At 25.4% G+C, this 26,541-nt stretch overlaps 1 protein-coding gene across 1 annotated transcript in view; it reads right to left on the reverse strand.

Annotated features, from left to right (window-relative positions):
* LOC136973205 (muscle M-line assembly protein unc-89-like) overlaps positions 1-26,541 on the reverse strand; it is a gene marked incomplete at both ends in the record, with an annotated part of 87,825 nt that overhangs the window by 29,436 nt on the left and 31,848 nt on the right. Inside the window, 12 exon segments of the mRNA XM_067267905.1 lie at positions 136-311; positions 1,274-1,394; positions 2,980-3,155; positions 4,307-4,418; positions 6,116-6,288; positions 7,280-7,388; positions 10,331-10,503; positions 13,896-14,004; positions 14,935-15,113; positions 20,335-20,455; positions 24,478-24,653; positions 26,197-26,302. Coding sequence (XP_067124006.1) covers positions 136-311; positions 1,274-1,394; positions 2,980-3,155; positions 4,307-4,418; positions 6,116-6,288; positions 7,280-7,388; positions 10,331-10,503; positions 13,896-14,004; positions 14,935-15,113; positions 20,335-20,455; positions 24,478-24,653; positions 26,197-26,302 — 1,731 coding nt within the window.

The following is a 26,541-nucleotide window of genomic DNA, read 5'->3' on the forward strand; positions in this document are numbered from 1 at the left end:
ATATAGATTTAAGAGTAATAAAAGAATACTCTGAATTTAAAATGCACTTCAATTTGAAATACAAAAAAAAAATAGAAAAGTACATTTCAAATTCAAAGCAATGTGATATTTATTTATGTATTCAACATGACTTACGAATGACTGTTAATTTTGCAGTGGATGAAGCATCCCCTATTTCATTTGTTGCAATAGCTTTATATTCACCAGCATCATCTGTTGTTACATCATTAATAGTTAATGATATGTGGCCATTTTCTTCCATTTTTGAAGAGAATTTTTGACCATATTCAATTTTCTTTCCATCTTTAAACCTATGTCAGTAAGTATTAATAAACTGTTTAAAACTATTTTTAAACACTTTCCCTAAAATAATATCTATTCTATATAAATCCTGGAAAAACGATGATAATTGGTTATTAAGAAATTTTTATTATTAAAATGCATTTTAGAAAATAATGGTTAGTTTTGATTTAACAATATACTTTCTAATTTTGATCTCTTTTAGTAAATATTATATATCAATGACTTTTACATTTATGCAATAATAGACTGTAACCTAACAAACATTTCATAATACTACAAATAAAATTTAAAACAATAAATACGTACAAATGGTTCAAAAGAATCTCTTAAAATTTCTTTCTTCAAGAAATAGTCCCAATTCTGTTGTTTTTTGTTACAGGAAATATTACATTTTTGCTCATTCTTCTCTTTACAGTAAAAACTTTCATTAAGATGTACTACAATAATGCATCTTAATTACCATTCTCAAGCCAAAATAAGCTTCTTATCAACTCCCAAAGGATTGATTCTGGGAGTTTTCCATTCTAGAAGCAAAAATTCTTAAAGAATTTGATTTTTTTTTTTCCTCAGCAATATCAAAATGCTATCAGCTATTCTTTAGTCTGGTTTAATACATAACCCAAAAGTTGATTGTCTTATCAAGTAAATATAGGAAGAATAGGCCTCAATTTAGGAATTCAAGAATTTAAATTTTTTGCCAAATTTCAAGAGAATCTCAGCAAGTCTGGGGAGCTGACAATTTTAACTGATGGTAAATAAAGTCTTACATAAAAACAAATAAATGATGATATCAAGTATCATGAAAAATGAATGAGAAAACTTAAATGACTTTGAATGAGAAAAGTTATATTTTTAAATTATTTTACCTGCATTAGATTTTAAAAAGCCATTAATAGAGAGGTTAAATACTTTTTTCAAATTTTTATAAACAAATTAATAATAATCACAAAAAATATCAAAATAAATATACCAAGCAACATCAGCTTTAGGTTCTCCTGAAACTTTTGCTTCAAAAGTAGCTTGTTTCTTTTCAGAACATTCTATATTTTCCAAGTTCTTGATGAAATTAGGCTTTGATTTTTTAACTTTTGCTGTTAAAAATATTAAATTGTATATGTAACTACAATGTATATAATAATAAAAAGTACATAAATTATAACATTAAAAGTCAAAATCTCAGTTTTATTAAATTTAATCCTATAAGTATATTCAATAAAAAAGATTAAAACATATTATTACATAAATATTCAAAATTCTAATTTGAAAAGTAAGTACAAAAATATTCAAACTAATAAAATTTATAGCTTTACTTTCAATGTATTTAATCTTTGTCAATCAATGTATTTAATATTTATCTATTAACATAGTTATGTTCTCACAGATATTAAAAAAAATTAAAACTATTAAGAAAAAAGTAGCACCTTTCAATTAAAAATTTTCAGTATTCTTATGTAAGTATTGTATTTAAATATTTTGAAAACTTTCCAAAAGAGAAAATTATAATTTACATTTATTAGTGAAACTGAATTTGAGACTGAAACATGTTTTATTTCACTAAGCAATTTTTGTTTTAAAAAGCTTATATATTAAAAATATTTTAAATATTTTGTACAAATAGCATTTTTTAAAAATTAGAAATATGTGTAAATATTTTCAAGAATTAACTGCATATAATATTTAAGAAAAATAAGCCAAAAGTATATTTTAATAAATTTTAAATTATTTCTTCAATATTATTTTGCATTTCATTAATATATATAAGTTTAAAATAATATTTTACACATTGCAATAACTAAATTAATTTACATATTCAAAATGTCTCTTCTTTTGTATTGCATATTATGAATTTCTATTTAAAAGAACAATACTGAAATTCATATAATCATTTACATTCTTTAAATTTTTACTATAATTGTCAATGTTTTTAATGCATTTTCTCTCCTGCTGAATCTGACACTACATCTCCACAATACATCACAAATGCAAAATTTTTCTGGTCTCTCAATTATCCAGCATACCCTCAGTGTGATTGCCTGTGTATTTCTATTTCCATGAAAATATTAGTCATGTCACAAATCCTGTTTTCCTGTTTACTCATGTTCTATTTCTGTGCACAGCATTGCATGTCCACATGCCATATTATTTGCCTTCCAAAAAGAATATTAGCAAGAGACTAGTGTGTGGTGTGTGTATATACATATAGTAAACTATGTCCGAATTACCAAATTACATAATTACTATATATTTAAATAACCAGGTTCTAGCTAAATAATAAATCTGGCATTATCATTTGATTATTAACAGATAATTTGGGTTTGGTTTACTATATGATTACAGTCCGATTTGATTTTATTTCAAGTAAAAACCATTTTTCAATATTCCATATAATTTCTTTATGAAACAATAAAATTTTTTGTATTTTCTTGGTATTTCTATACTATTTATTTATTATGTTATATAATTAAAATACAAGTAAAGTTTGTAAAATTTTGTTTACATTTAATATCTTAAAAGTTTCTTTGGACTTCATTATTTACAAAATAAATTACTGTATATGAAATTTAAAATAATACTCAAGAATCCAGAATAAACTCACACAGATTTAAAAACATATATGTAAATTATTAGTCAGTTATATACACAAGCAAGTAATCAATATATCATTACTGTACTTACGTTCCACAGTAACTTTACTTTGACTATCCGCTTTTCCTTTATTATTATTTGCTACAACTGAATATTCACCAGCATCATTTGGATTTGCTTGATTAATGACCAATTTAGTAGAACCATCAGGCTTGGTTTCTATTTTTACTCGATCAGATGGTTTAATTTCATTACCATCTTTCATCCTAACAAAAATATCAATATTTATTATTTTATAATTTTATTAGAGAGTAACATATAATGAATATGTAAATTATATTTATTAGTTTTAACTAAGTTAAGATAATGCAAAAGATGATCTCCATTGTTATTCTAATTTATCATAACTAATTGTTTTGTTTTCTTTAATATTTTAAAATTATCAATAATTTTATTGAAAACAAAATAAATAAACTATTAATTTTTAAAACAACAAGAATTATCTTGATTAGTTCAGTTAATGCATTCCAAAAAATTACATGTCTAATTGAATTTTTACTAGTTTTGGGATATATTTAATAGAAAAAATGATGACTTGTTTGAAAAGGGATTCTTTCACTTAAAAAAAATAATTAGAACCGTCTTAATAATGGTTCATAAAATCCATAAAAAGCTACAAAAACATGAAATGAAAAGATGCTATTAAACCTAAGTTTTTATTAATTTATTTTGCAAATTATTTTTTAATTATTTTGTCTAAAGCTTGAAAATTTTTTGTTAACAATAAAATATTCTCATTCAAAAATGTACATTAATTATGATATAAACGTAATCTGTATTAAGTTCATCTTTAATATTACAATAAGTGAAACTATTTTAATTTTTAGATGTTCTTTTATATTTATTTATATATTTTAATCCTAAAATTTATAATTTAAATATCTTTATATTCTATCTAAAAGATTAAAATGTTTATATAATATGCTATATATTCATATATCAATGTCTTTTGTCTGTATTTTAGTTAATTAATTAAACATTTTGTTCAAATACACATTGTTCAAATACACAGCAACTGTATTATCATATACTAGCCTATGTTTATTCAACAATAAAAATTTTTATTTTTTAATTGTTGAATAAACATAGGCTAGTATATGATATCATAGTCTGCTGTTGGTTGTGTTTGAACCAAATGTTTGTTTATTAAATAAATTTTTTAATCTAAAGGAATTATTTTTGAAGTCATAAATTTCAATCAAATAATCTTCAAATAATCAAACAAAGCAGTTCATACTCTTATACATATGTTTACAAATTAGTTTTGTACTATTATAAAAAAAATTTAACTGCAAATACTGTATTTAATTATATTTAATTCTGAAAAATGTTTAAAAAATATATGAAACATTTTTACCATTTTATATCAGGTTTTGGTTCACCATCAAATTTTGCTTCTAATTTGAAAGGTTCTCCTTCCTTAACTGTTAAAGTACCAGGAAGAGTTTTTTGCACTGATGGTGGAACTTCTGTTAATTTAAAAACAAATTATATCTATTATTATTGTATAGGTTACAATTATAATATTTCATTAAAAATATTATGTATCTATTTATAAATTATTATTCTGATATACAGTAAAACTTCACTTATGTGATCACCTTTGGAATATATACAAGTGGGATTAAAACAAAACTGACATATAGAACTGTAATTACAGTATTATCAGTATTATATACAGATCCTTCTAAAAGTATAATGAAGATTATAAAAATAAACATATAATAATGATAAATTCATATAATACTCTACATTCTTTGCAATATACAGTAATTCACATTTTCATACAAGATAACGTAACCTGTAATTTAATACTCTGTGAGATATGAAAGGGTTTTCATTAGTCTACTAAGGCAAACACCCAACAAACTAAACAAGCAGATGTTAGAATATTAATGTATTTACACGTGATATAACTATGTACAGGTTTAAATAAAGGATGCCAACTCTAAAACAGTTACTCCAGCAATAACCCTAAACCCATTTGTTGATGTATATAATGTTTGAATTACAAAATAAAAATGGCCATGACACATCAAATTGTGAAAATACTAATCCAATATAATTATTAGTTTTAGGAAAATTATTACAATAATAATTTTCCTAAAACTAACTCTTAACACTAAACTTACTCCAATAAAAGAAAATTGAAAATGGGGTGAGAGGTACCTAAGATGGCAGAAATAATTATATTTTTACAAAACACAATGAGATTTTATATAAAATGACTGAGCAAATATGTAATTATCTTTCTTCTTACTAATTTCTGAAGATAAATCATTTATTTTCTTTGGTCCTCATCTGTCAGAAGGATTTCAGAAAACTCTTCCAAAACTACAAGAACAAAACTCAAGTCCATTTAAAGCAGTTTAAATAATATGTTAAGTTTAGGAATTCAGGATTTTCCTGTTCTATTGGCAATGTAAATGGGGATAAATATAACTTTAGGACACATCTATCACGACCACTTAAGTGAAATTAAGGTGGCCACTGAAATGATACTTAATTTATGCCTATAATAAAACATATGCAGTATTTTGGGGAATTTTAGGGGTGACCATTGAGTTGAGTATTTTACTCTATATAAAATAGTTTATTTTAATATAATTAAATCTCTTGCACGTGGTTTTATTTGAATATATTTAAAAAATTAAGGTATAAATTAAATAACTTCAATTTTAACACACACTTAATTCTATTTTTATATCATGGAAATGTTCCTGAAAAAATAGTGTAAAAAATAAAGTACATAGTGAAAATAGATTAGCCCCAGACCTCAAAAACTTATAAAAATAATATGATAAACCAATTAAAATAATAGTATCTGTTCAAATAAACCAAAATAAATTCTAGTTCTAAATGTTAATTTGATTTTTGTGTGCATTTTTTATTTCATAAACTTATAAGAATAAATGTATATAAAGTATATTAACGTTTCTAAAGAAAATATGACACTAATTCATGAACACAAAAGTTGGCAAAAAATATGATTTGAATACATGCATAACAACAAGATCTAACTATGTTAGATCAAAACAAATTACACAAAAGAGAATTGAATTTTATGTTATACCATGTTATATCCAAACCGTATAAAGACAATCCTCACAAAAATAGTATTGAGTATTTAAGTAATTAAGATTATATAAAATCAAAGAGAAATTACCAATAAGATGTAATGCTCCTTTACATGAAACTTCTCCAGCAGTATTTTTAGCTTTGCAAGTAAAAACAGCTATATCATCAACACTTAATCCATGAATTTCTAATTTAAAATTGTCTTCTTTATGAGAAATTTTATAATGATCACTGGAAACTATAGGAACATTATTTTTAAGCCTAAAAGAACAAAATTAAATTTATGAGATATATAAATAATAAATTCAAGAATATTGTTTATTAAATTAAACTTATGTATTTATTATATTTGTGCAACAAAATCTGTAATTGTTTTTACTTTTATTTTCTAAATGCTTATTGAATATATCATGCATTTTTTCAAATTGTTCATTACAGTGACAAATTTTATTTTTGAACAGTTACTGTCTTTTTGTCAATAAAATAAGAAAACAGTAACTATTCAAGAATTCTGTTTGTGTTTGTGTGTCATTCAGAATATTTTAAGTTGAAAATCATTATCCAAACTTTTGACAGCAATAAATTTAAAACATTTGTAAAATATTTATAAAATTTAAATTATTCCCCTTATTTTATAAAGTAGTTTCAAATAATTTATAAATATGTTGATGATGGACTTACAGATTCAAAAAACACTAAGTCTGATATTTATGTTTTTTATTCATTTATAAATGATTTGCCTTACACTAAGTTTTTCTTAGAAACCAGACACCTCTAAGATGAAAAAAAAACCCACTGTCTTTTGTTGTTAAGTCTTTTATTTAACATCAAAAGAGAGTAAGTATTTTCCTTTTATCTGATTTATTCTTATTTACTATTCTACTAATAAATTTAATATAGTGTATTGCACTCATTGTAATTTTTATAACATCACTGTAATTTTTACTCATATATTTCAAGTTTAAATAATAAGTTATTAGATTGAAAAAATTAAAAATCTTAAAATATTGTTTAAACAATCTAGCCATAATACTTTATTTTATATTTATTCATTAGCAGTTCATATTCTAAAATTCTTTTTGTTAAAGAAAAATTTTTGAGCATGAACTGCTATTATCATCATCAAAAGAGATGCAATCTTAATGAAATTAACTTTGGATGAAAAATTTAAATTGAATGAAGAGATGCTAGAATTATTCATTCTTAGTAAGATTTAAATATTTAATATTTCTTCTATAACATATATAATTACCATGTAACTTCTGGTAGCGGGTAGCCACTTAGTCGTACTTCAAATATTATGTTATCACCTTTTTTTGCTTCTCTATCACCAATTTCTTTCAAAAATTTCGGAGGTTCATCTGAAATGGTTACATTCTTTGTAAAAACTAATTTCTACTTAAAAGTTACCTATTACTTATATAACAAAACACTAAAAATATCTGAAACTATTAATTTAATTTTGCATAATCATAAATAAATTAAATTTCAATTAAAATTTTTGTTTTTAATAAACTTTTTCCCATTTTAAATATGTATTCAATATTCATAGTAATAAAAGTTTAAAAAATTTATATATTCATTTTGTATATCAAATTTTTTATTTTATTTTTATAGTGTGGAGCAAAATTATATGCCAATGTAATTTTTAAAAAAATATTTTGAATTATTTAGAGTAGATGGACAGAATTTTACATATATTTTTATCATTATCTTCTAATGATGCACATGAAATATCATCCTGATCGATTAATCCAAACATAATAACAAAAATGGTCATTTCAGTATAAATATTTCATCATATGAATTTCTATTGATAATTTGATTGTATATATTCAATATATTGCACTCTTGGTTTTAACTTATTAAATTTACAATAAATTAGATATTCTATATAAAGTATTATACATTGCATAAATAATATATCATATAATCATTATTTTATTCCGAATGTATTATTTAAAGAATTTGATAACAGTTTTAATATTATATTATATAAAAATGTGATTTTGTTGAATACTGAATATTAAATAATCAACTAGCATCAAAACTTAATTATTTACTTAGTGTGTTTGGTGGTAATTCAAAACAAACATCTTCCTATTCCAGCAATAATTTGCAACTAAAAATATTTTTTAGTCATTAAAAATGGATGAAAACATTATAAAAATAAAACCTAGATTCTTGGATTTGGATTTTAAAAACTGAGAACTGACGTCATTTAACAGACCATATTGCAATAGATGAAATTTCATCAGTTGTTGTTATATTTATAGGTTTGCCAACAGGGTGCAGACTATGTCAAGAGGGTCAAACAGTCGCGAAGGGTCGTATGTGGGCGATCGGCACTGAGACAGACTCTACAGTTACAAGAAACCATTTATTTGACACGAAAGAAGCTTACAAGATTTCCACAATCTTGGAAGTTATAGGTCAGCAGCAGCTCTGGGTCTTCCTCTCCTTTCCAATATAGTCCCATTTTGAAGGAGTGTCCCTGGGTCATGAATGGCCAGTTTCCTCGACATCTTGACAACTCCGGGACAATGCGGTCGACTTCCGTTGATGGAAAGATGTCGATCCAAGGTCGGGAGATGGAGACGAAGATGGGCATGAGACACACACACAACAATAGATCCGTCACTTGGAACTTTCGGGAGAAGAAGCCATCGCGTCCTTGAATTCTCAGATTTTATCCGTTTTCCTCCAATTCCACTTTCTGATTGGTCTCTCCTCGTCACCTGAAGACAATTCAAAACCTTTCGGGGGCGCACGAGAAGTCAAAATCGAAGTTTAATTTGATTCCCATTCAGAGATAGACGATCTGCGTCTCTCAATTGTTCTATTGTTTAAAAGTTTGCATCATTTTCATTAGGAAAAACTATTTCTAACTTCTATATTTTTTCTCAAAAAAAAAAATAAATGATTTTAATGCAAATTTCAGTGAGGTTCGGACCCATCCAGAGCCTTACATATTTAGTACTTTGTAAAGTTTGTTTACATTTACATGTGTCTTGTATTTTTGTTAAGTTTATTTATACATAATTTAACTTAATTTTTGTTGTGAATAATTTCATTTCTTTTTTTACATATAATGTTGTGTATGTCTAAAACTGTAATTTGTTTTGAATTTGTATTAAAAACACTTCTATATAAGCTGAAACTAATTTAGCTTGGAACAACACTTTAAATACTTTTTTCAGCAATACTTTTATTTAAATGAATGTTTTCAAACCCTTTTCATTGGTCTTCATCGGGTTTATATGTTAAACCTGATACAAACTTATGAAAAGGAGTCAAAATTTGTTTAAATAAATTAAAGCGTTGTTCGAGTGGAATTTCAATACATAAACTCAAGGCACATTATTCCTTTTAAAAATATTCAGTAGCTGTTTGATTCTGTGTTTAGAAGCATTTGATTTTGTTTTATTTTGATATAATCTGAAGATGGAATATTTGTAATCAAAATTATTAATTCAATAAATTATTTCTGACATCTAGAAATTCTTCCAACATTTCAGTTTTTGAATATAAAGTTAAATAATGGAATAGATAGGTTTACTAAATACCCATTTCCTTAGAACTAAAATAAAAATCATTATTTCAAATTTATTAAAATTAAAAATTCTATAAAGTATTTGTTTAAAAATAATTTCTCTAGATAACATAGTGACTATATTTTGTTTATATTGAAAATTTCAAATACATTTTTTAATATAACCTATTAACATAAATAATTTAAAATAAAAAAATCTAAAAACTTTTTTATTTTAAATTAGTTAATAAACCTGATGATGAATGACTAAAATGGGCTGTAAACATTCATTCATTACAAATTCCATTCCAAAATCCATCAATACAAATTATTGATGGATTTTGGAATAAAATTTGTAATTACAAAGATTCTTTGTTTTAAATTGGCAACAAATACATAAATAATTTAGTTTTAATGCTGTAATACTGATTAATTAAATCAGTAATTACAACAAAATTACATATTTGTAATACATAATATTGCAACTGTTATCAAATTCTTTAAAAAATATATTCTGAATAAAATAAAAATTATATGATAAAGCATTATATATTATATAAATATATATGTAGAACATTTAATTCATTCTTAATAAGTCAAATTTCTAGACAATTACATAAACTAATTTTATGAAAATATTATTTACTTCACAACTGGGTGCATAGGTAGACCCAGTGTCTACCTATGCACCCAGTTGTGAAGTAAAAAAAATTAAAAGTAGACATGGTTTCAGAATAAGTCAATTTATGAAAATAATTAATATATACTTACTTTTAATAGATAAAACACCTTTACTTTCAGCTTTGCCAGCAGAATTACTAGCAATACATTTGTATGTTCCAATATTTTCTTCTTTGATACTTCTTATAATCACTGAAAAATGATCATCACCACCAGAAATAACAATATTATTTGATTCATGGAGAGATTTGTCATCCTTTAACCTGAAATAAACATTAATTTTTATTTTTATCTGATTTATATACTTATTAAAAGCAAACATCCAATTTATTCATAATATTAAATCTTGCAAATTATATAGAACTAATGAATTTGTTATAAAAAATAGTAATAATATTTGTGAGTATAGATAATATAAAACATATAGATTTAATTACAGTTGAATAATGTGAATTCTATAAAAAATAAAAGATACTAACAGTGGAAATTTTTTTTTATTTATCACCAATAAGATGTTAAAATATTGTAAACTTCATTAAAATTAACGCTTATTGTCTTAAAAGATTTCACTTAGTCTATACAGGATATATAAAAACTTCATTTTTATTTGCTATTACAGTAGAGCGTTGTTTATCCAAAAGTCAATCAACTAAAACATCAGTTAACCGAAAGCTTTCCAGTCGGACTGTGTCGTGATGAATTGAACATTTTTGACACTAAATTAACTTCTAAAGTATAATTTTTTTGTTTTTATATTTTTCAATATATTTATTTTGTTTGTACAAAATTAAGAAATAATTTTTAATGATGCAATAGCCACGATTATTATTATAAAAATTTTCGTTAGGCTTAAAATCAACAAAAATTCAACGCGAAGCAACACACAATGCAACGAAGAAAAATTTCAACCTGGGATAGGTTAATATATGTTTTCGTACATAATCGGTTATCCGAAAAATAAGTTAGCCGAACAACCCAGTCCCCAATTGATTCGGATAAACGACACTCTACTGTATTTTCATCAAGTTAAATAACTTACTCATAATAATTTCAATTTTAAGATGATTCATGACTGATGCTTACAAGATTCTATAATTATTTCAAATAGACTGATTGTTGTTAAACTTCCAACTAAGTCATCATTCATTTTTAACAGATTTGAACATGATATTTTTGCTTGATTGTGTATGTTTCAATGTCCTCATTCTAAAACTTTATGTTCATATAATTAAAACGTAATATGAAGAAATTTCCTCAAGTTGATGCTGTAACTTATCCTTTCTTGGCGAAATTATAATCAATACTAAAGACAGAAAACCACCAAAATATATTGGAATCATTAATATAATATAACTTCATATACTTATTTTCATGTAAATGACGTTGGTCTAAAAATTTTTATATTTAAAATAAATTTAAACAGCAGGTTTTAACAGCAAAATATCTGAGATTAGAAAATTAGTAAAGATCAGTTATAATTTTAAAACAATGCAAACGAGACTAATTAAGAAAATAGCTGATATTTAAGAAACTTTAAACAAGAAATAATAAAATAATTATAAATAACTATTTTTCTAATTGATAAATGTGAATTTATTATGCATAGAATTGATTATGTTTCCATATATTTATAGATGACTTCATTATATAGACATTTTTTATTGATTTTACAAGGAATTTTTAATAAGTTCTATTGGATCAAAAATTTCATGTAAAACCAATAGAAAATTTTTTTAATAACTTAAAAGTAGAAATTATGTCTCTCATTTTTCTGTTAAAAAACTTTTCTGTTTTCTGTTTTTATATCTTGTTTATTGAAAGTTCTAAAAGAAGTGTTCTCTTGATTCTTATATCAAGAAAACATTCATTTTACTTTTATAATTGATAACTTAAGATAAAGTTAAAAAAAATTTTGAAATATTAATGAATAGAAATTCTTTAGATTTTTTTAATATCAAAGAATATGATTTTTGAAATATTTTGCATTACTTAATAATGAAATTTTAAATATCCTAAAGCTTTGTAAGGTAAAAAATTCTTGATATTTATTTTGAATTTTCACATCACCTTTTCCTGAATTTGGAGGAACTATAGTTATAAATTCTCATTCAGCATAAATGCACTGTAACCATTATATTTATGAACAACAGAAATTAAAAATGGTCTTCCTTGCTCAGCAATTTGACTGGTCAATAAAATTTTGATTTCATTTTAACTCTGTTTTCAATTCTTATATGAAAAAATATATTTAGAAAATTTTGAAGTCAATTTCAATGTAAAAATTGGAATGAGCTTAATAATGCTGGAAATATTTTGTTAATCAATATACTTACTATATGATATTACATTAAATATATAACATACTATAATTAACAATTTAAAAGTTAACAGAAAACTATTTCAATGTTTAGGCAATATCAAATTCTAAATATCATTTGATATACATGTATCCCTCTATAACACAATAGTTACGTTTGAAAAAGTGCAGTGTTAGGTGAATCTGTGCTATACAAAACAAAGGATTAATGCAAAACATAGCATTATGTTCCAGAAGTTAGCAAAAGTATACTATTCTTTTCCATCACTAAGAGAAATATACTTATTAAAGTAATCAGTAATTTATTTCCAATTAATAATTAATTAACAATCACAATTAAAAGTACTTACTTAAGTGTTAAAATTAACTTTAGTTAAATGAGGGTGTTTTCTTTTTACAAAGTATTATAATCATCTCAGCATTTTTGTTGATCTTGATCAGAAGTATCAGCAACATTTTCATATTTTTTATTTTTATCATAAAAATTTTTTATGGATGACGAAATAAAAATATGTTCTTAATCAAAAATTTATTCTAGCAGGTCACATTTTTTAAGTTGAGTACCAAGCAACTTTTTCCAGAATTTGTGTTTGAGTTCCGACATACTGCCTTATTTCATTTGTCATTTTACGAATATTGCTTATCTACAGTTAAAAAAGCTTAATAGCACTTATCTAAAAATGTTTAAATAAACTTTACTAAATATGAAGATTAATCTATAAAAACAAAACACAATGGGTCTTAAAGGATAAAATCTGAAAACACTGACAACACCTGGTTGATAAGAAAGCTATGATAAAAAAGAAAAAATTGTACTGTCAGTTTTCATTAAAGTAAACCTGATGAAACAAATTAAAAATTTCAATAGTATAAAATCCGTGGGCAAATTTGAGACAAAACACATACTTACTTGTATAAAAAATTATTGAATAATAGAGTTTACACTTAAAAATTGTAAAATTTTGTACAGAGGATTTCCCAAACTGTGTAAGAGCAAAACCAGAAGTTGTGTTGCATGGGGATATCCCTAATTTTCAAACCATGTTGTAGAAGTACTGTGCTGTACAAGGAATATCTATAATTAGGAATCTAATACTATCTAAGTATTGAAATCTCTTTCCACAGAAATACTTAAGTTGCAAAAAAGTTCTAAAACTTATAGGTTTGTAAGTTCATATTCAATTCAAATTTTTAATTTTACACTAAACTCAAAACTTGAGTGCAGAGTATTCACACATTTTTTAAAATTGTATATTAGTAAAGTATATTCTTGAATTATAAAATATATTTTTATACATATTGATAATTATTTAAAATTTTGTCAAAAATATTTCTCACCATTGAACTTCTGGAGCAGGAACACCTGTAATTTCAACCTCAAATTTGCCTGGTGATGATAATGAAACTTCTAAATCTTTCATTCCTTTAATTACAGGTTCAGTAGGTTCTGTAATTGAAAAAAAATTCCTATTTAACATTTAAATTTTTTTTATAAAACATAAATAAAATATTTAAATTATATCATAAATTAATTATATTATAAAACATATACAGAAGTACTACTTAAATAAAAAATTCAATGTAAATATAAATACTGAAAAATGATTCTATTCCAATTGTTAATTAGATATGACACAGTCTTGTTTACAGAAAAATTAAATTATTATTATTTTCAAAGAAAGAAATGCTGAATTAATCACACTGAAAAATTACATTCAAATTAATTTAAGTCATCATCAATCAAAATTCTGCATATAGCATTATATATAATATAGATATAATAGCGAGGTCGAGGCCAAAGTTTTAAACACGAAAATGTGTACGTTGGACATTCAGAGCCGCTTTCCTGTAAGCCTAGAAGTTTTACAATGGTGTTTGGAATGTTGAGCATGATTCCATTGACTTTCCAAACACCATTGTCAAACTTCTAGGCTCACAGGAACATCTGACCTACAGTACATGTTTTTGCATTGAAAACTTCGGCCTCAACCTTGGTAATATGAAATTATAAAAGAAAATATGTAAATTTAAATATAATTTGAAAATAAACCAAAAATAATTAGTTTCATTAATTTTTCTCTTACAAACAAATTTTTAATGTTGAAAATAAATATTTACTGCTACATTTCAAAATTAACAAAGTTTGGAAATACGATAAATTCAATAATGCATGTAACATTTATAAAACTTATAATAACTAAGTAGGCTAAAACCATTTTATTATTTTTATTAAAAATTAGTTATAAATTATTTTGTCTATGAATGGGAATAGATGATAAAATACATTTGATAGTACTGATACTTAAAATAACATAACATTAAAAATCTTAATTGTTATAGAATATTTATTGTAAATAGAAAAAAAAATCTGAAATACCTTCTACTGTTAATGTTGCTGAAGTAGAAGCTTCACCTTTTTCATTAACTGCTTTACATACGTAATTACCTTCATCTTCTAATGTAACATCTTTAATTGTTAGTGAATAATAATTATCACTTAAAACACTATCAATTCGTATTCTACCACCAGAAGATACTTCTTTGTCATTAAGATACCTAAATGTTGGAAATATAAATATTTTTTAAACTAAACATCATTAATATTATAATAAATAATAAAATATTTTAAATATATCTCATTGAAAAGTTAATTATTTATTGGAATTTAAATATCATAAAATCTTAAACATTTTATTTTCATTAAATGTGCTTTTGATTCTTTTTGTTTTCAATTCCTTAAAATTATTATTATATAACAATTAATATAACAAAATTAATAATAAATAACAGTTTTATTAACAGTGTAAAAATTTTAATTACTTTTATTTCAGAATACATTTTTTCCTATATTTTTAATTTCTTAATTTTTATTTTTGACATGGCTTTTAATTTAGACTTAAAGTTTTTATTTCAAGCAGTTTCTTTTTTCATATTTATTACATAACATAATGATATGAAGATCATCTGAAAAAATGTTTTAAATAATTGGATTTTTAGTTATAAAATTATAATTTGTAAGAAGTAATTACTCAAGTCAATAAAGTTTTGTTTTCATAATTGAAAACAAAACTTTATTGACATGAATAATTACTTCTTACAAACAGGTATTAAAAAGAGTCAGCACAAATTTTGCTTCGTATTTCATATGTAATTGTTAATTTTAATTTACAATGAAAATCAAGAAGACAACTCATAGTTATCATCAAAACTACTTAATTATAATTCTATCATGTTATTTAAAGACAATACAAAAATTTTCAGTAAATAATTTTAATCATAAAAAGATTTTCATATTTTATGTAAAATTATGAAAGACATTTTTCTTCTTCACGAAATCAAAACTAAAATCTTACCCCAGCAAAAATTCTTTTAGAAAAGTTAAGTTTACACAAGATAAAAACCAACAAACAATAACATTTTCAGGTGTTGAATCACAATAAACATAAGTTGAGTGATTAATATAAATTTTCTTTTAAATATTATCCTAAACTTTATTTGAGCCTCCACTGCATTAATAAGGATTTCATTGGTAACTCCATCTGGGACAACAGATCTTTCTGTGGAGATGACAGAATCCAAATTTCAAAGAGAATTCTATCTCAATTTTCAATATATATCCTACACTAATTCTAAAACTAATCAGAAAAATTTTTTAGAATATAGGCCTACTATTGATTACATTCAATTTCAGATGTTTGCTGACTTTTAAATATAAAAGAAAAACCTCTCCTACTTAGAAATCTTTTATACATGTTAACCAATTTACTCTTTCACTTCTCAGATTTATATTTATATTCTTATAGTAACTTAGCAAATGTTTTTGGCTTATGTATATAAATAAAACATAACACAACAAACTCAGTTTTAAATGTCACTTTGGTCAGTTTATATATGTACTAGCAGATGAGCTCAGCATTGCTAAGGCAAGTAAGTTAATCCTCCATTATAATGAGAATTAAATTACTTGATGATAACCTTAGTTGAATAAACTGATTAATTTTAAATTCTAAAATCTAGAAAAACTTGTTTGGAACATTATATTTTGAATTTTTCGAATTTGGAACAAATTCAAATATTTGTTCAAATTTGTTTATTTTGGATTTATTGTTTTTTGGGTTACCCAAAGAGTGGAAATGATTAAAATATTTATTAATTTCCAAAATGTATACTATATGTGCCACTATTTGCTTTCCTTCTTTATTATTTACACTTTATACTGACCAGGGATGTGGAGTCAGTAAAAAAACACACAACTCCGACTCCTGATAATTTTAGTAGGCCAACTCCAACTACAACTCCAACTCCGGCAAAATTAAATACCAAGTCATTTTATGAGGGGTAGAGGCATTCATAGAGGGGTACCTTACTCTAATAAACCAACAAACGCCTAAATAATTGGGCTATTATATGGCTATAATTAAATAATAAATACAAATGAATTTGGTATAGAGGTAAGCGTTAGGCACCATCTCTTATCTAAATTAATAATTAAAATTTTTTATAATTTAATAAATAATTTAGAGCATTCTGGAAGAAAATAACTGACCCGGGGCGAAGCTTGAACCCACAGCCTCTGCTTGCCATGCAGTATGCTACCAATTGCACCATCCAGACCCCAAGCCAGTCATTGCTTCCAGACGTACTTAAATTTCAATATAACCTTCCACGGTTACTAATGCGCTGACTGGAGACGATTCCTACGTCCACAGCCAATAAGCATCTCCTCTACGACACTCAGCCAGCTATCGCTGTCCCTGGCGAGGGTATATATATATATAAATATACATTTCAAAGCTCGATGATATATTAATAAACCAACAAACGCCTAAATAATCAAGCTATTATAAGGCTACAATTAAATAATAAATACAAATGATTTTGGTATAGAGGTAAGCGTTAGGCGTCTGAGTGGGTAATTGGTAGCGTACCGTATGGCAAGTGGAGGCTGTGGATTCAAGCCACGCCCCTGGTCAGTTATTTTCTTCCAGAATGCTCTAAATTATTTATTAAATTATTAAAAAATTATAATTATTAATTTAGATAAGAGATGGCGCCTAACACTTACCTCTATACCAAATTCATTTGTATTTATTATTTAATTATAGCAATATAATCGCCCGATTATTTAGGCGTTTGTTGGTTTATTAATATATCATCGGGCTTTGAGATGTATATTTATATATGTACCTTACTCTGAACACTGAAAGGACCCGAGGTGTTTACTCAAATACTTTTATAGTTAGTGTTTTTAATATCTAACTTACATTAATATTTATTTGTAAAAAAATTTATTTAACAAATATTTTATAAAAGAAGAAAGGGGCAATAAAATTCTACATCTGCATATCTATATTCTACAGCATTTGCACTTCAATTTCACTCTTTCAGAAAACTTAGTCCAACTAAAAAGTGTGTGATTTAGCTACTTCAGCCGCTTATTCAGAAAAGAAAAATATATACTTTGATCAATTAGTCAGGCTCATTCAGAAAAATGGAGTACTTATTTAGAGCAGGGATAATAAAGGAATAATTCAGAAATATTCAAATTTAATTGGGTAAAAATAATTTAATTTCTTCTGGCATTATGGGCCTTGGAGGTCCTTAGCTTCAGTCAGAATCCTTCTCCATCTCGTTCGGTCTATAGCCTGCCTCTGCCAATTTTCAATTCCAAGGTCTTGGAGATCTTCAGTGATTCCATCTATCCACCTCTTTCTGGGATGTCCTCTTGGCTTCATCTCTTTTCCCCCATTGTGGAGCCCTCAAAAAGCTGTTGCCATTATAGGAAGATTTATGACATGGCCCAGCCACTGTAATCTGCTGGCCTTAATCATCTGTGTAGTCATGGGCTTGTTGTAGGTTGTCTTCAGTTCCTGGTTTGTTCTTTTCCTCCATATTGGTTCTCCATTGACCACAACACATTATCATCATAATCTTTCACAGGTCCATAAATTTTCCTTAGTATTTCGTTTTCAAATCTCTGTAGTTTTAGTTCCTCCTGCTTTGTCATTGACCATGTTTAACATCCATACAGAATCACAGGTCTAATCAGCGACTCCTACACAGTTAGCTTCATCTGTTTACTAAGGAGTCTGCTTTTTACTGTTTGTGAGCCTGAAGTAGATTTTGTTTTCCTTTAGCAAGCAAGACCCTATCTCATTCTTGATGTCATTGTTTCTGTTTATGTCAGTCCCTAAGTATTTGAAGAATTCCATAGTGCTAAATGTCATATTTCTTTTAAACTCTTTCCGCCCTAAGGCACTGAGAAGGCTTCTTTTAGCAAACCCATTATGGGCTCGGCCAGACCCACAATGGGGCAGCCGGGTGGTGAGGGACAGAGGCCAACATATCTGGTCAGATCACCCCCGAAAAATTTCTGGGGAATTTTCAACCCATCCAGGGTATTGATCTCGGGTCCCCCAGAGCAGCAGGCTGCCACCTTAACTGCTCAGCCATCCAGCCATCAACTAAATGTCATATTGTCTATGGTTAGATGTTCTTTTTGGGATTCTCCCTTTTTATAAATTTAAAAATAATTTTACTACTAAACACAAATACTACAAAGAAAACTACTAAAAAAATTTTAATCAAATTGCTGCATTTTGTATTTAAAATAAGTGAATTATAACAAAATACAAAAAGATTTTTAAAAATTAATAAATGTAAAATAAATTTTCTTTCATTTAAATAAAAAAACTAAAATCCCAGAGTCGTAGTCAACACATTTTTTCTGACTCTGACACCACAACTGAGACTCCACAGCCCTGATACTGACTAAAACTAACTCTCTCTTCCTTTTCCATCGGAGAGTTTAATTTCCAAAAATCTCTTCTTAATATGCATTTCATGGCATACCCTACTAAAACACAGTAAAAAACGCAAAAAACTGCATCGAAAATAGTATAGTAGAAGCTGAGTATTTCAAGGTAATCCTTAACCCTCTACCTCTCCCTGCAGGAAATTTCCAAAAATTTTTTATTAGGGTGCATTCTCATGGTGTACCCTACTAAAACACAGTTAAAAATAAAAAATTGCATCTAAAATAGTACAGTAGAAGCTCAGTTTATGGGGATAAGCCTTAATCCTTTCCCTCTCCCCACGGGGGAATTTCAAAAAATCCCTTCTTACTGTACATTCTCATAACGTACCCTAACTGTATACCAAATTTCAACTTTCAACTCTTAACCATTTGGGCTCTGTATTTATTATTATTATTATCATTATCAACCCATCTTGATTATATTATAAGGTAAATCTCTATAAATAAATATATCTAGATATAAATTTATGAAAATTATTTTTATTAAAGGTATATATAAATTTTATAATTATAATATTTACATAATTTTCTTAAAATATTTTAATGAAATAAATATTTGGTTGTAATAAACTGGATCTGTTTCATTTTACATATCAACTAGTTCAATAACTAATGAATTTATTTACTTTGAAACATTTACCTTTTCTACTTATCATCAGTGTGATACTATATATAACTGACAATATAAATTGTAAATAAAAGTCATAAAAAAAGTTTTTAAAAATCAAGAATGTTTAAACAAATGCAAACTGGACTAGCAAAATAAGCAATGGTAAAAGACAATAAACATTTTAAATGTTATTGAAAATTTAAATATAGTTTGTACTAAGAAATGTTAATATTCAAATTTAAACATTTTTCTATTATTCAAACATTTTATTATTTAGAAAAATGTTTTAATTTGAATATTAACATTTTTATAAATAATAAAAATACTTAATAAAATTTAAAACAGCTTACCATTTTACTTCAGGTGTAGGTTTACCCATAAGTTTAACTTCCATTCTTACTGCATCTCCAACTAATATTTCTTGGTCAGTCAACTTTTGAATAATTATGGGTGGTTGTGTATCTTCAGTACCTATAATAATAAATCATATATTTTAATTATAAAACAGTAATATAATATAAAAGTTCTAATTTATGAAATTAGAGCTAAAATTATAGCTTAATCGTAGGCACAAAAAACCTTTCACACACTATTTCTAGCAGACAAATTAATGAGCACAAACGTTTTCGGCCGTTTTAAACGGCCGAAAACGTTTGTGCTCATTAATTTGTCTGCTAGAAATAGTGTGTGAAAGGTTTTTTGTGCCTACGATTTTAAATTAGTAATAGCTTTGTGTGCAGAGATTATAGCTTAATCATTTATTAAGAGAGATCAAATATTAATTTTTGAAATAGGCATACTGAAATTTCAATTTTATTCTGAAAACAAAGATTTTTTTGTAGTCTTTATGTTTGTAAATAATGATTAAAGCAACAAAGAAATATCTCAATATATGTAGTACTAATTGTAAAGTGTCAAGTACAAGTATTCATCATCTTTAATAAATACATAATGCTTGTTAAATGTATATAAATTTATACCAAAGAAATACATTTCATTTCAATAGAAACATCAGAACAATACGAATGTTCTTAATAAATCTGTAAATTTATACAACTTTAAATTTTTACTTACACATTTTACAACTTATTTTTAATTACATTTTTAGACTATAAATTAAACTGTACACTGTTATAAAATTAAAATATTAGTATATTGTAATATATTATAATTTAATTTTTTAATACTTTTTGTATTGTGATCAAATATAATTTCATTATCTAAATATGATCATAGTACAGTCCCTCCATGATCTATGATATATATACCACAATCACAATGTTTTCATACTTCATATCTAAATTAATTGCTTTTATATATGTAAACAAATGTTAATGATATGTGTTATTTATATAACAGACGTTAATAAATATTTGGTAATTTTTTAATATGTAAAAATTATGTCTTTAATAATTTGTTCATTTCTTGTAAAAGATCAATAACTTACAGTACTAGCTGTGGATACTTCAAAGTTAAAATTTTTATATTATCTAATTTTTAAAAATTTAAATTTAAAAAAGAATTATATGATTTTAATACTAGTACATAAAAAATTCAAAACTTGAAATGATTCCTTTCACAAGATAAAAACAAATCAAAAATAAACAAAAAATAAATAAATTGAGCTGCTAATTATATTTAATCTCTTAAAAAAAAATATAGTTTTGAACAATGAAAAAATAGCAAAAGTAAACAGTAATTATGCTTTATAAAAATGCAAAATATAAATCCATGCAAAAATCTAAAATGATCAGTTTATAATATTTTTTATTATCAAAAGTATATTTAACCCAATAATTTCAGCCTTTAGCAGTTTTTATAACTGGCATAATACATAATTAGATGTTCAAACCTTACATTGCATTATAGAGGTAAAATTTAGACATTTCAATATTATTCTAGAAATGACTGGAAGAAATATTTTATAAAATTCTATGTCGGTATATATGTAGAGTAGATAAAGGGCATCTCATCATATATTTCATTGAAAATAGACAAATCAGTAATGTTGGACAATATGAAACTTTCAAAATTTGCATGCTGTTGCTCAATCACATCTAAAGTGGCCTCAATGCAATGAAAGCTCATGATTTCACCTGCAAAGTGTTGTTAAATCATTCACAAGCAAATAAAGATCAACTAGATGTTCCAAATGGCAAATGACCAACAGAGCAGAAGAAGGCAATGACCCATGTTTATTTCACATCATCATGATGGAGCTGCTTCCAACCAATATCAGTCACAAAAGAACACTACTGTAAACAACTGGATTGTTTGAACAACAAGATCAAAGAACTTCATACAAAAATTGGCAAATTACCAATACTGCTGCAAAAATGCACCAGCGCCTAGAGCAAAAATGACTTTAGAGAAGCTGGCCAGTCTGGGCTGGGAGGTTCCACCTTATCCACTTTAAAGCCTAGACTTGACACCAACTGACTACCATCTGTTTCATGCCTTGCAGAACCATATCTCATTGCATATACAGTTCAATGACAATATCTAATATTCAAGACTTTCTTCAAAAAAAAAAAAAAAAAAAAAAAAAAAAAAAAAAAAAAAAAAAAAAAAAAACTTAGTCATTCTATGTTGAAAAATATGGATTGAAAGAATTGAAATAGGATTGAAAGTTTGCATCAAATGTGGTGAAATGTGATTAATGTTGATGGCAATTACCTACAATACTAAAATTTAGTCATTCTTGAGTTAATAAATTGTGAATAAAACTTTTTTAAGATGTATAAATTTAACTTCACAACCTGATATATATAACTAATATATAATATATTTATATATATAATTATGATGAACAAAAAATAAACCAGACAATGATATTAGCAGCAAAATAGAAGTTGATTCTGGCAATGATTTTAAGTTATTTAGCTGTTAAAAATGAAAAAAAATGTTGAAAATATGATAATATTTTAGGTTTTAAATATGTTAAATGACTTTGGAAATAATTGATTTGAATTAAGCAATAGCAGAAGGAATATATGAAAAAAATTTGCAAAACAATTATCCAGACAAGGATTATTATACAAGCAAATATGTAAATTAAATACAATAAGAAAATCATAAATGTAATAATATTAAATGAAAGATTAGCAGATGTGTTGCTAAGTTAAATATCAGATTAACTTTAAGAATTGAATTTAGGAATACAGCAAGGCATGTTGATGAAAGGCAGAGAAAATTAGTTATTGAATTACATCAAGAAGGAAAAAATTATTGACAAATTGAACACTCAACTGGAATAGCTAAGTCAACAGTGTACAACATAATAAAAAATTACAAAACATATGGAATTGTTATTTTGGATTTGTCAGGAAGAGAACAGAAAAGAAAAATAACAGAAACAGCAACAGTGCAATTATTCAAATAATGACACTGTTAAAAAGTTTATCATGTTTCTGCCAGTCAAACTGCCCAAAAAATAAAAGATAACTTAAACATTAATGTAAGGCCCCAAACAGTTAAAAACTAGATTAGAGAAATTAGTTTAAATAATCAAAATGAAAAACAGAAGCAATACCTCACAAAGCAGCACATAAAAGATAGATATCAGTTTGCATTAGAGCATTATAAAAATCCCAAATTGTTTTGGAAAAATATAATTTAGAACAATGAATCGAAATTCAACCATTATACAAAAATATCTGATAAACTGGGAAAAGTTTAGATGTAGAGTTTAATCTGGCTTGCCTGATGACATTATGAAGCACAGTAGTAGAAATATGATAGTATCAGGTTATGAGATGGAATGGAGTTGAAGAAGTGGAGATTAGAGACAGCAATGAATGCAAAGTGTTATTGTGGTATTTTATCCAGGTATTTATTAAGTACAGAAGTGAAATCATTCCTGACTTCCTGACTGAGATCATTCCTGTTTCACCAGGATAATAATCCTAAGCATACTGCTGGATTCACATTGAAATTTTTTAAGTAAAACAAAATAAAAATATTAAAATGACCAAGCCAGACTCAGACGTCAACCTTATCAAGCATTTATGAGGTATGCTGAAAAAAAATTGAGTACAAGACAATTTTGAAATTGAGAAAAATTAAAAAATAAAATACAAGAAGGGAAGAAATTGATGTGAAGGAAATTTGAAATTTAATTTCAGCAACATCCAGACACCTAAGTGGTATAGAAAAGGCCAAAGAAAGCCCTACAAAATATTAATGTTTTAGTTTTATTAACATGAATTTTAATGTCCAGTTAATTATTTCGTAATTTTTTCAAAACTTGTCAAAAACTTATTTCGTCTAAATAATGTTATTTAGATAAAAAATCCATAATAAAGTATTGTTATATTAAACACTCTCATTATAACTTTGTCTGATATATTTTTTGCTCACTATATATTCTTTCATATACATATAAAGACATGTATATATGTCTATATAAATTACTTTATAGTTAACAGAAATTTTTTAACTTATGAATAACAAATAAATATGTTTAATGAAATTATTGCTTTAATAATACCTACTTTTTACAATTAATTTTCCTTTTGTAGAAGCTTCTCCTACTTTATTTTTAATATAACATTCATATTCTCCTGTCATAACAACTGTAACTTTTTCAAAAATAGCAGTTGTACAATTTGGTACATCTTGTTTTATTTTAATAGTTGCTTCTGCAGATATATCTTCTCCATTTTTCTTCCTAAATTATTTAATAAAATATTAAATAACACATAAACAGTTTAAATTTGTTACATTTACATTTATGTAAGTTAATATTATTAATTTCTGCTTTGTCATACTTTTCATTTACATACTTTTGCCAACTAAGCAAATGAAATATCAAATAAAAATAACTTTTACTTCTCTTATTTTCTAATACTTTTGTTTTTTTAAATATCAGCAGACTTTTTTAAAATTAAATTTAAACATTAGCATATGAATTAAAGTTTGTAGCTTTAATAATTATTTTTTATTGTGTTTTATAAAGAGTATACAGGTTTTCAAAGCCATACAATGTTTATTATTATTTACTGGGTTGGACGGAAAGTTTTTGCATTTTTTGAAAAATAAAATATTTTTATTCACTCAACAATGTAAAACTTCCATCACTTTCAGTTACCTTCTCCCAATGATCTACAAGTTTATTAATTTCATCTACATAAAAATATTTCGGTTTTGATTCAAAAATTCGATTTATATCAGATTTCACATTTCACTTCATCAAAACTTTTTAATTTTTGTCCATTTAAATAATTTTGTAATGATCTGAATAGATAAAAGTCTGATGGCATTAAATTGGGGGTGTATAGAGGTTGGTCTAAAGTTTCTCAATTCAATTGTTTTATTTTTGTTGCATCATCAAACTGACATTTGTGCAAGCATTATCTTGGTGAAAGATAATCCGCTTCTGATTAACCGGGTGCAGGCATCATTTCTTTTTAAGATTTTCATTTACTCAATTTAATTGTTGACAATAGATGTTAGAATTTATAGTTTCATTAAGTTCTAATAGCTCATAATAAATTATACCATTCATATCCAACCATGCACAAAAGCAGTATTTTTTTGAAATGCAAAGCTGTTTTTAGAGTTGAAACTGCAGAATCAGTGTAGCACATTTTGATACTCAATCCAATTTGTTTTTCACTTAATGCTTGCAGAACCTAAATATCATGTTTTGCAATCATTGCAAGTTGATAAAATGTTTCAACAATACTTGTCTGTGACACATTAAGATTTCTTGGAAGTATAACTTGTAACAATTTCTTCTTGCAATTTTTTTGTCAACAGTTTTTGAGTGTCCCATTAGTTGTGTATTTGTTAGTCAAAATTTCCTGAACAGGACTTTTTAAACCATATTTGACATACTTGAAGTTTAGAAATATTTCCCTATATACATTACAAATACTTTTTTTAGTTTGTATGGCTTTTAATCCTTTCTGAATCTCATAAAGCACAATATGCTGGATATGCATTTTTTCTGCAGATATTTATTTCAATTTAATTTTATTCAAACAAAATGTGATGTAAAATGTACAAATTAAGCTTTTAAAGAAAGAACACAATCTCACATTAACAATAATGCATTAAATTTCACAATTGTTATAATTAAATCATACATCTGCATTAAGTAACAACATCTGTTAAAAATACACAAAAATTTTCCATTCAACCCAATATTAGCTTATTGTAGAAATATTACTACTGAAGCAAATAATGTATATACACAATTTTAAACTTACCATTTAATATCAGGTGAAGGAGATCCAGCTATTTTAACAGTCATCTCTACTTTTTCTCCTTCTTTAACTTCTAAATCTTTTAACCCATCGATAATTTTTGGTTTCACTACAATCGGAAATAACTTAATTATAATACATTTTAAAGATATTTCACTTTAGAGAATACTCATTCAAAACCTTTTAATGCAGTATATATAACTTTATTTTAACATTTTCAATCATTTTAAATAATCTTCAGGAAAAACATTCTAATAAGAACAAACACCTTGAGTGAGTAATAAAAGTGCAGTTTAGAAAGGAGTAAATATTAATTCATGTTAGAGATTTTATAAAGAAAAATATTTA

Source organism: Centruroides vittatus, unplaced genomic scaffold, assembly GCF_030686945.1.
Source record: "Centruroides vittatus isolate TY-2023 unplaced genomic scaffold, ASM3068694v2 contig_3116, whole genome shotgun sequence".
NCBI lineage: Eukaryota > Metazoa > Arthropoda > Arachnida > Scorpiones > Buthidae > Centruroides > Centruroides vittatus.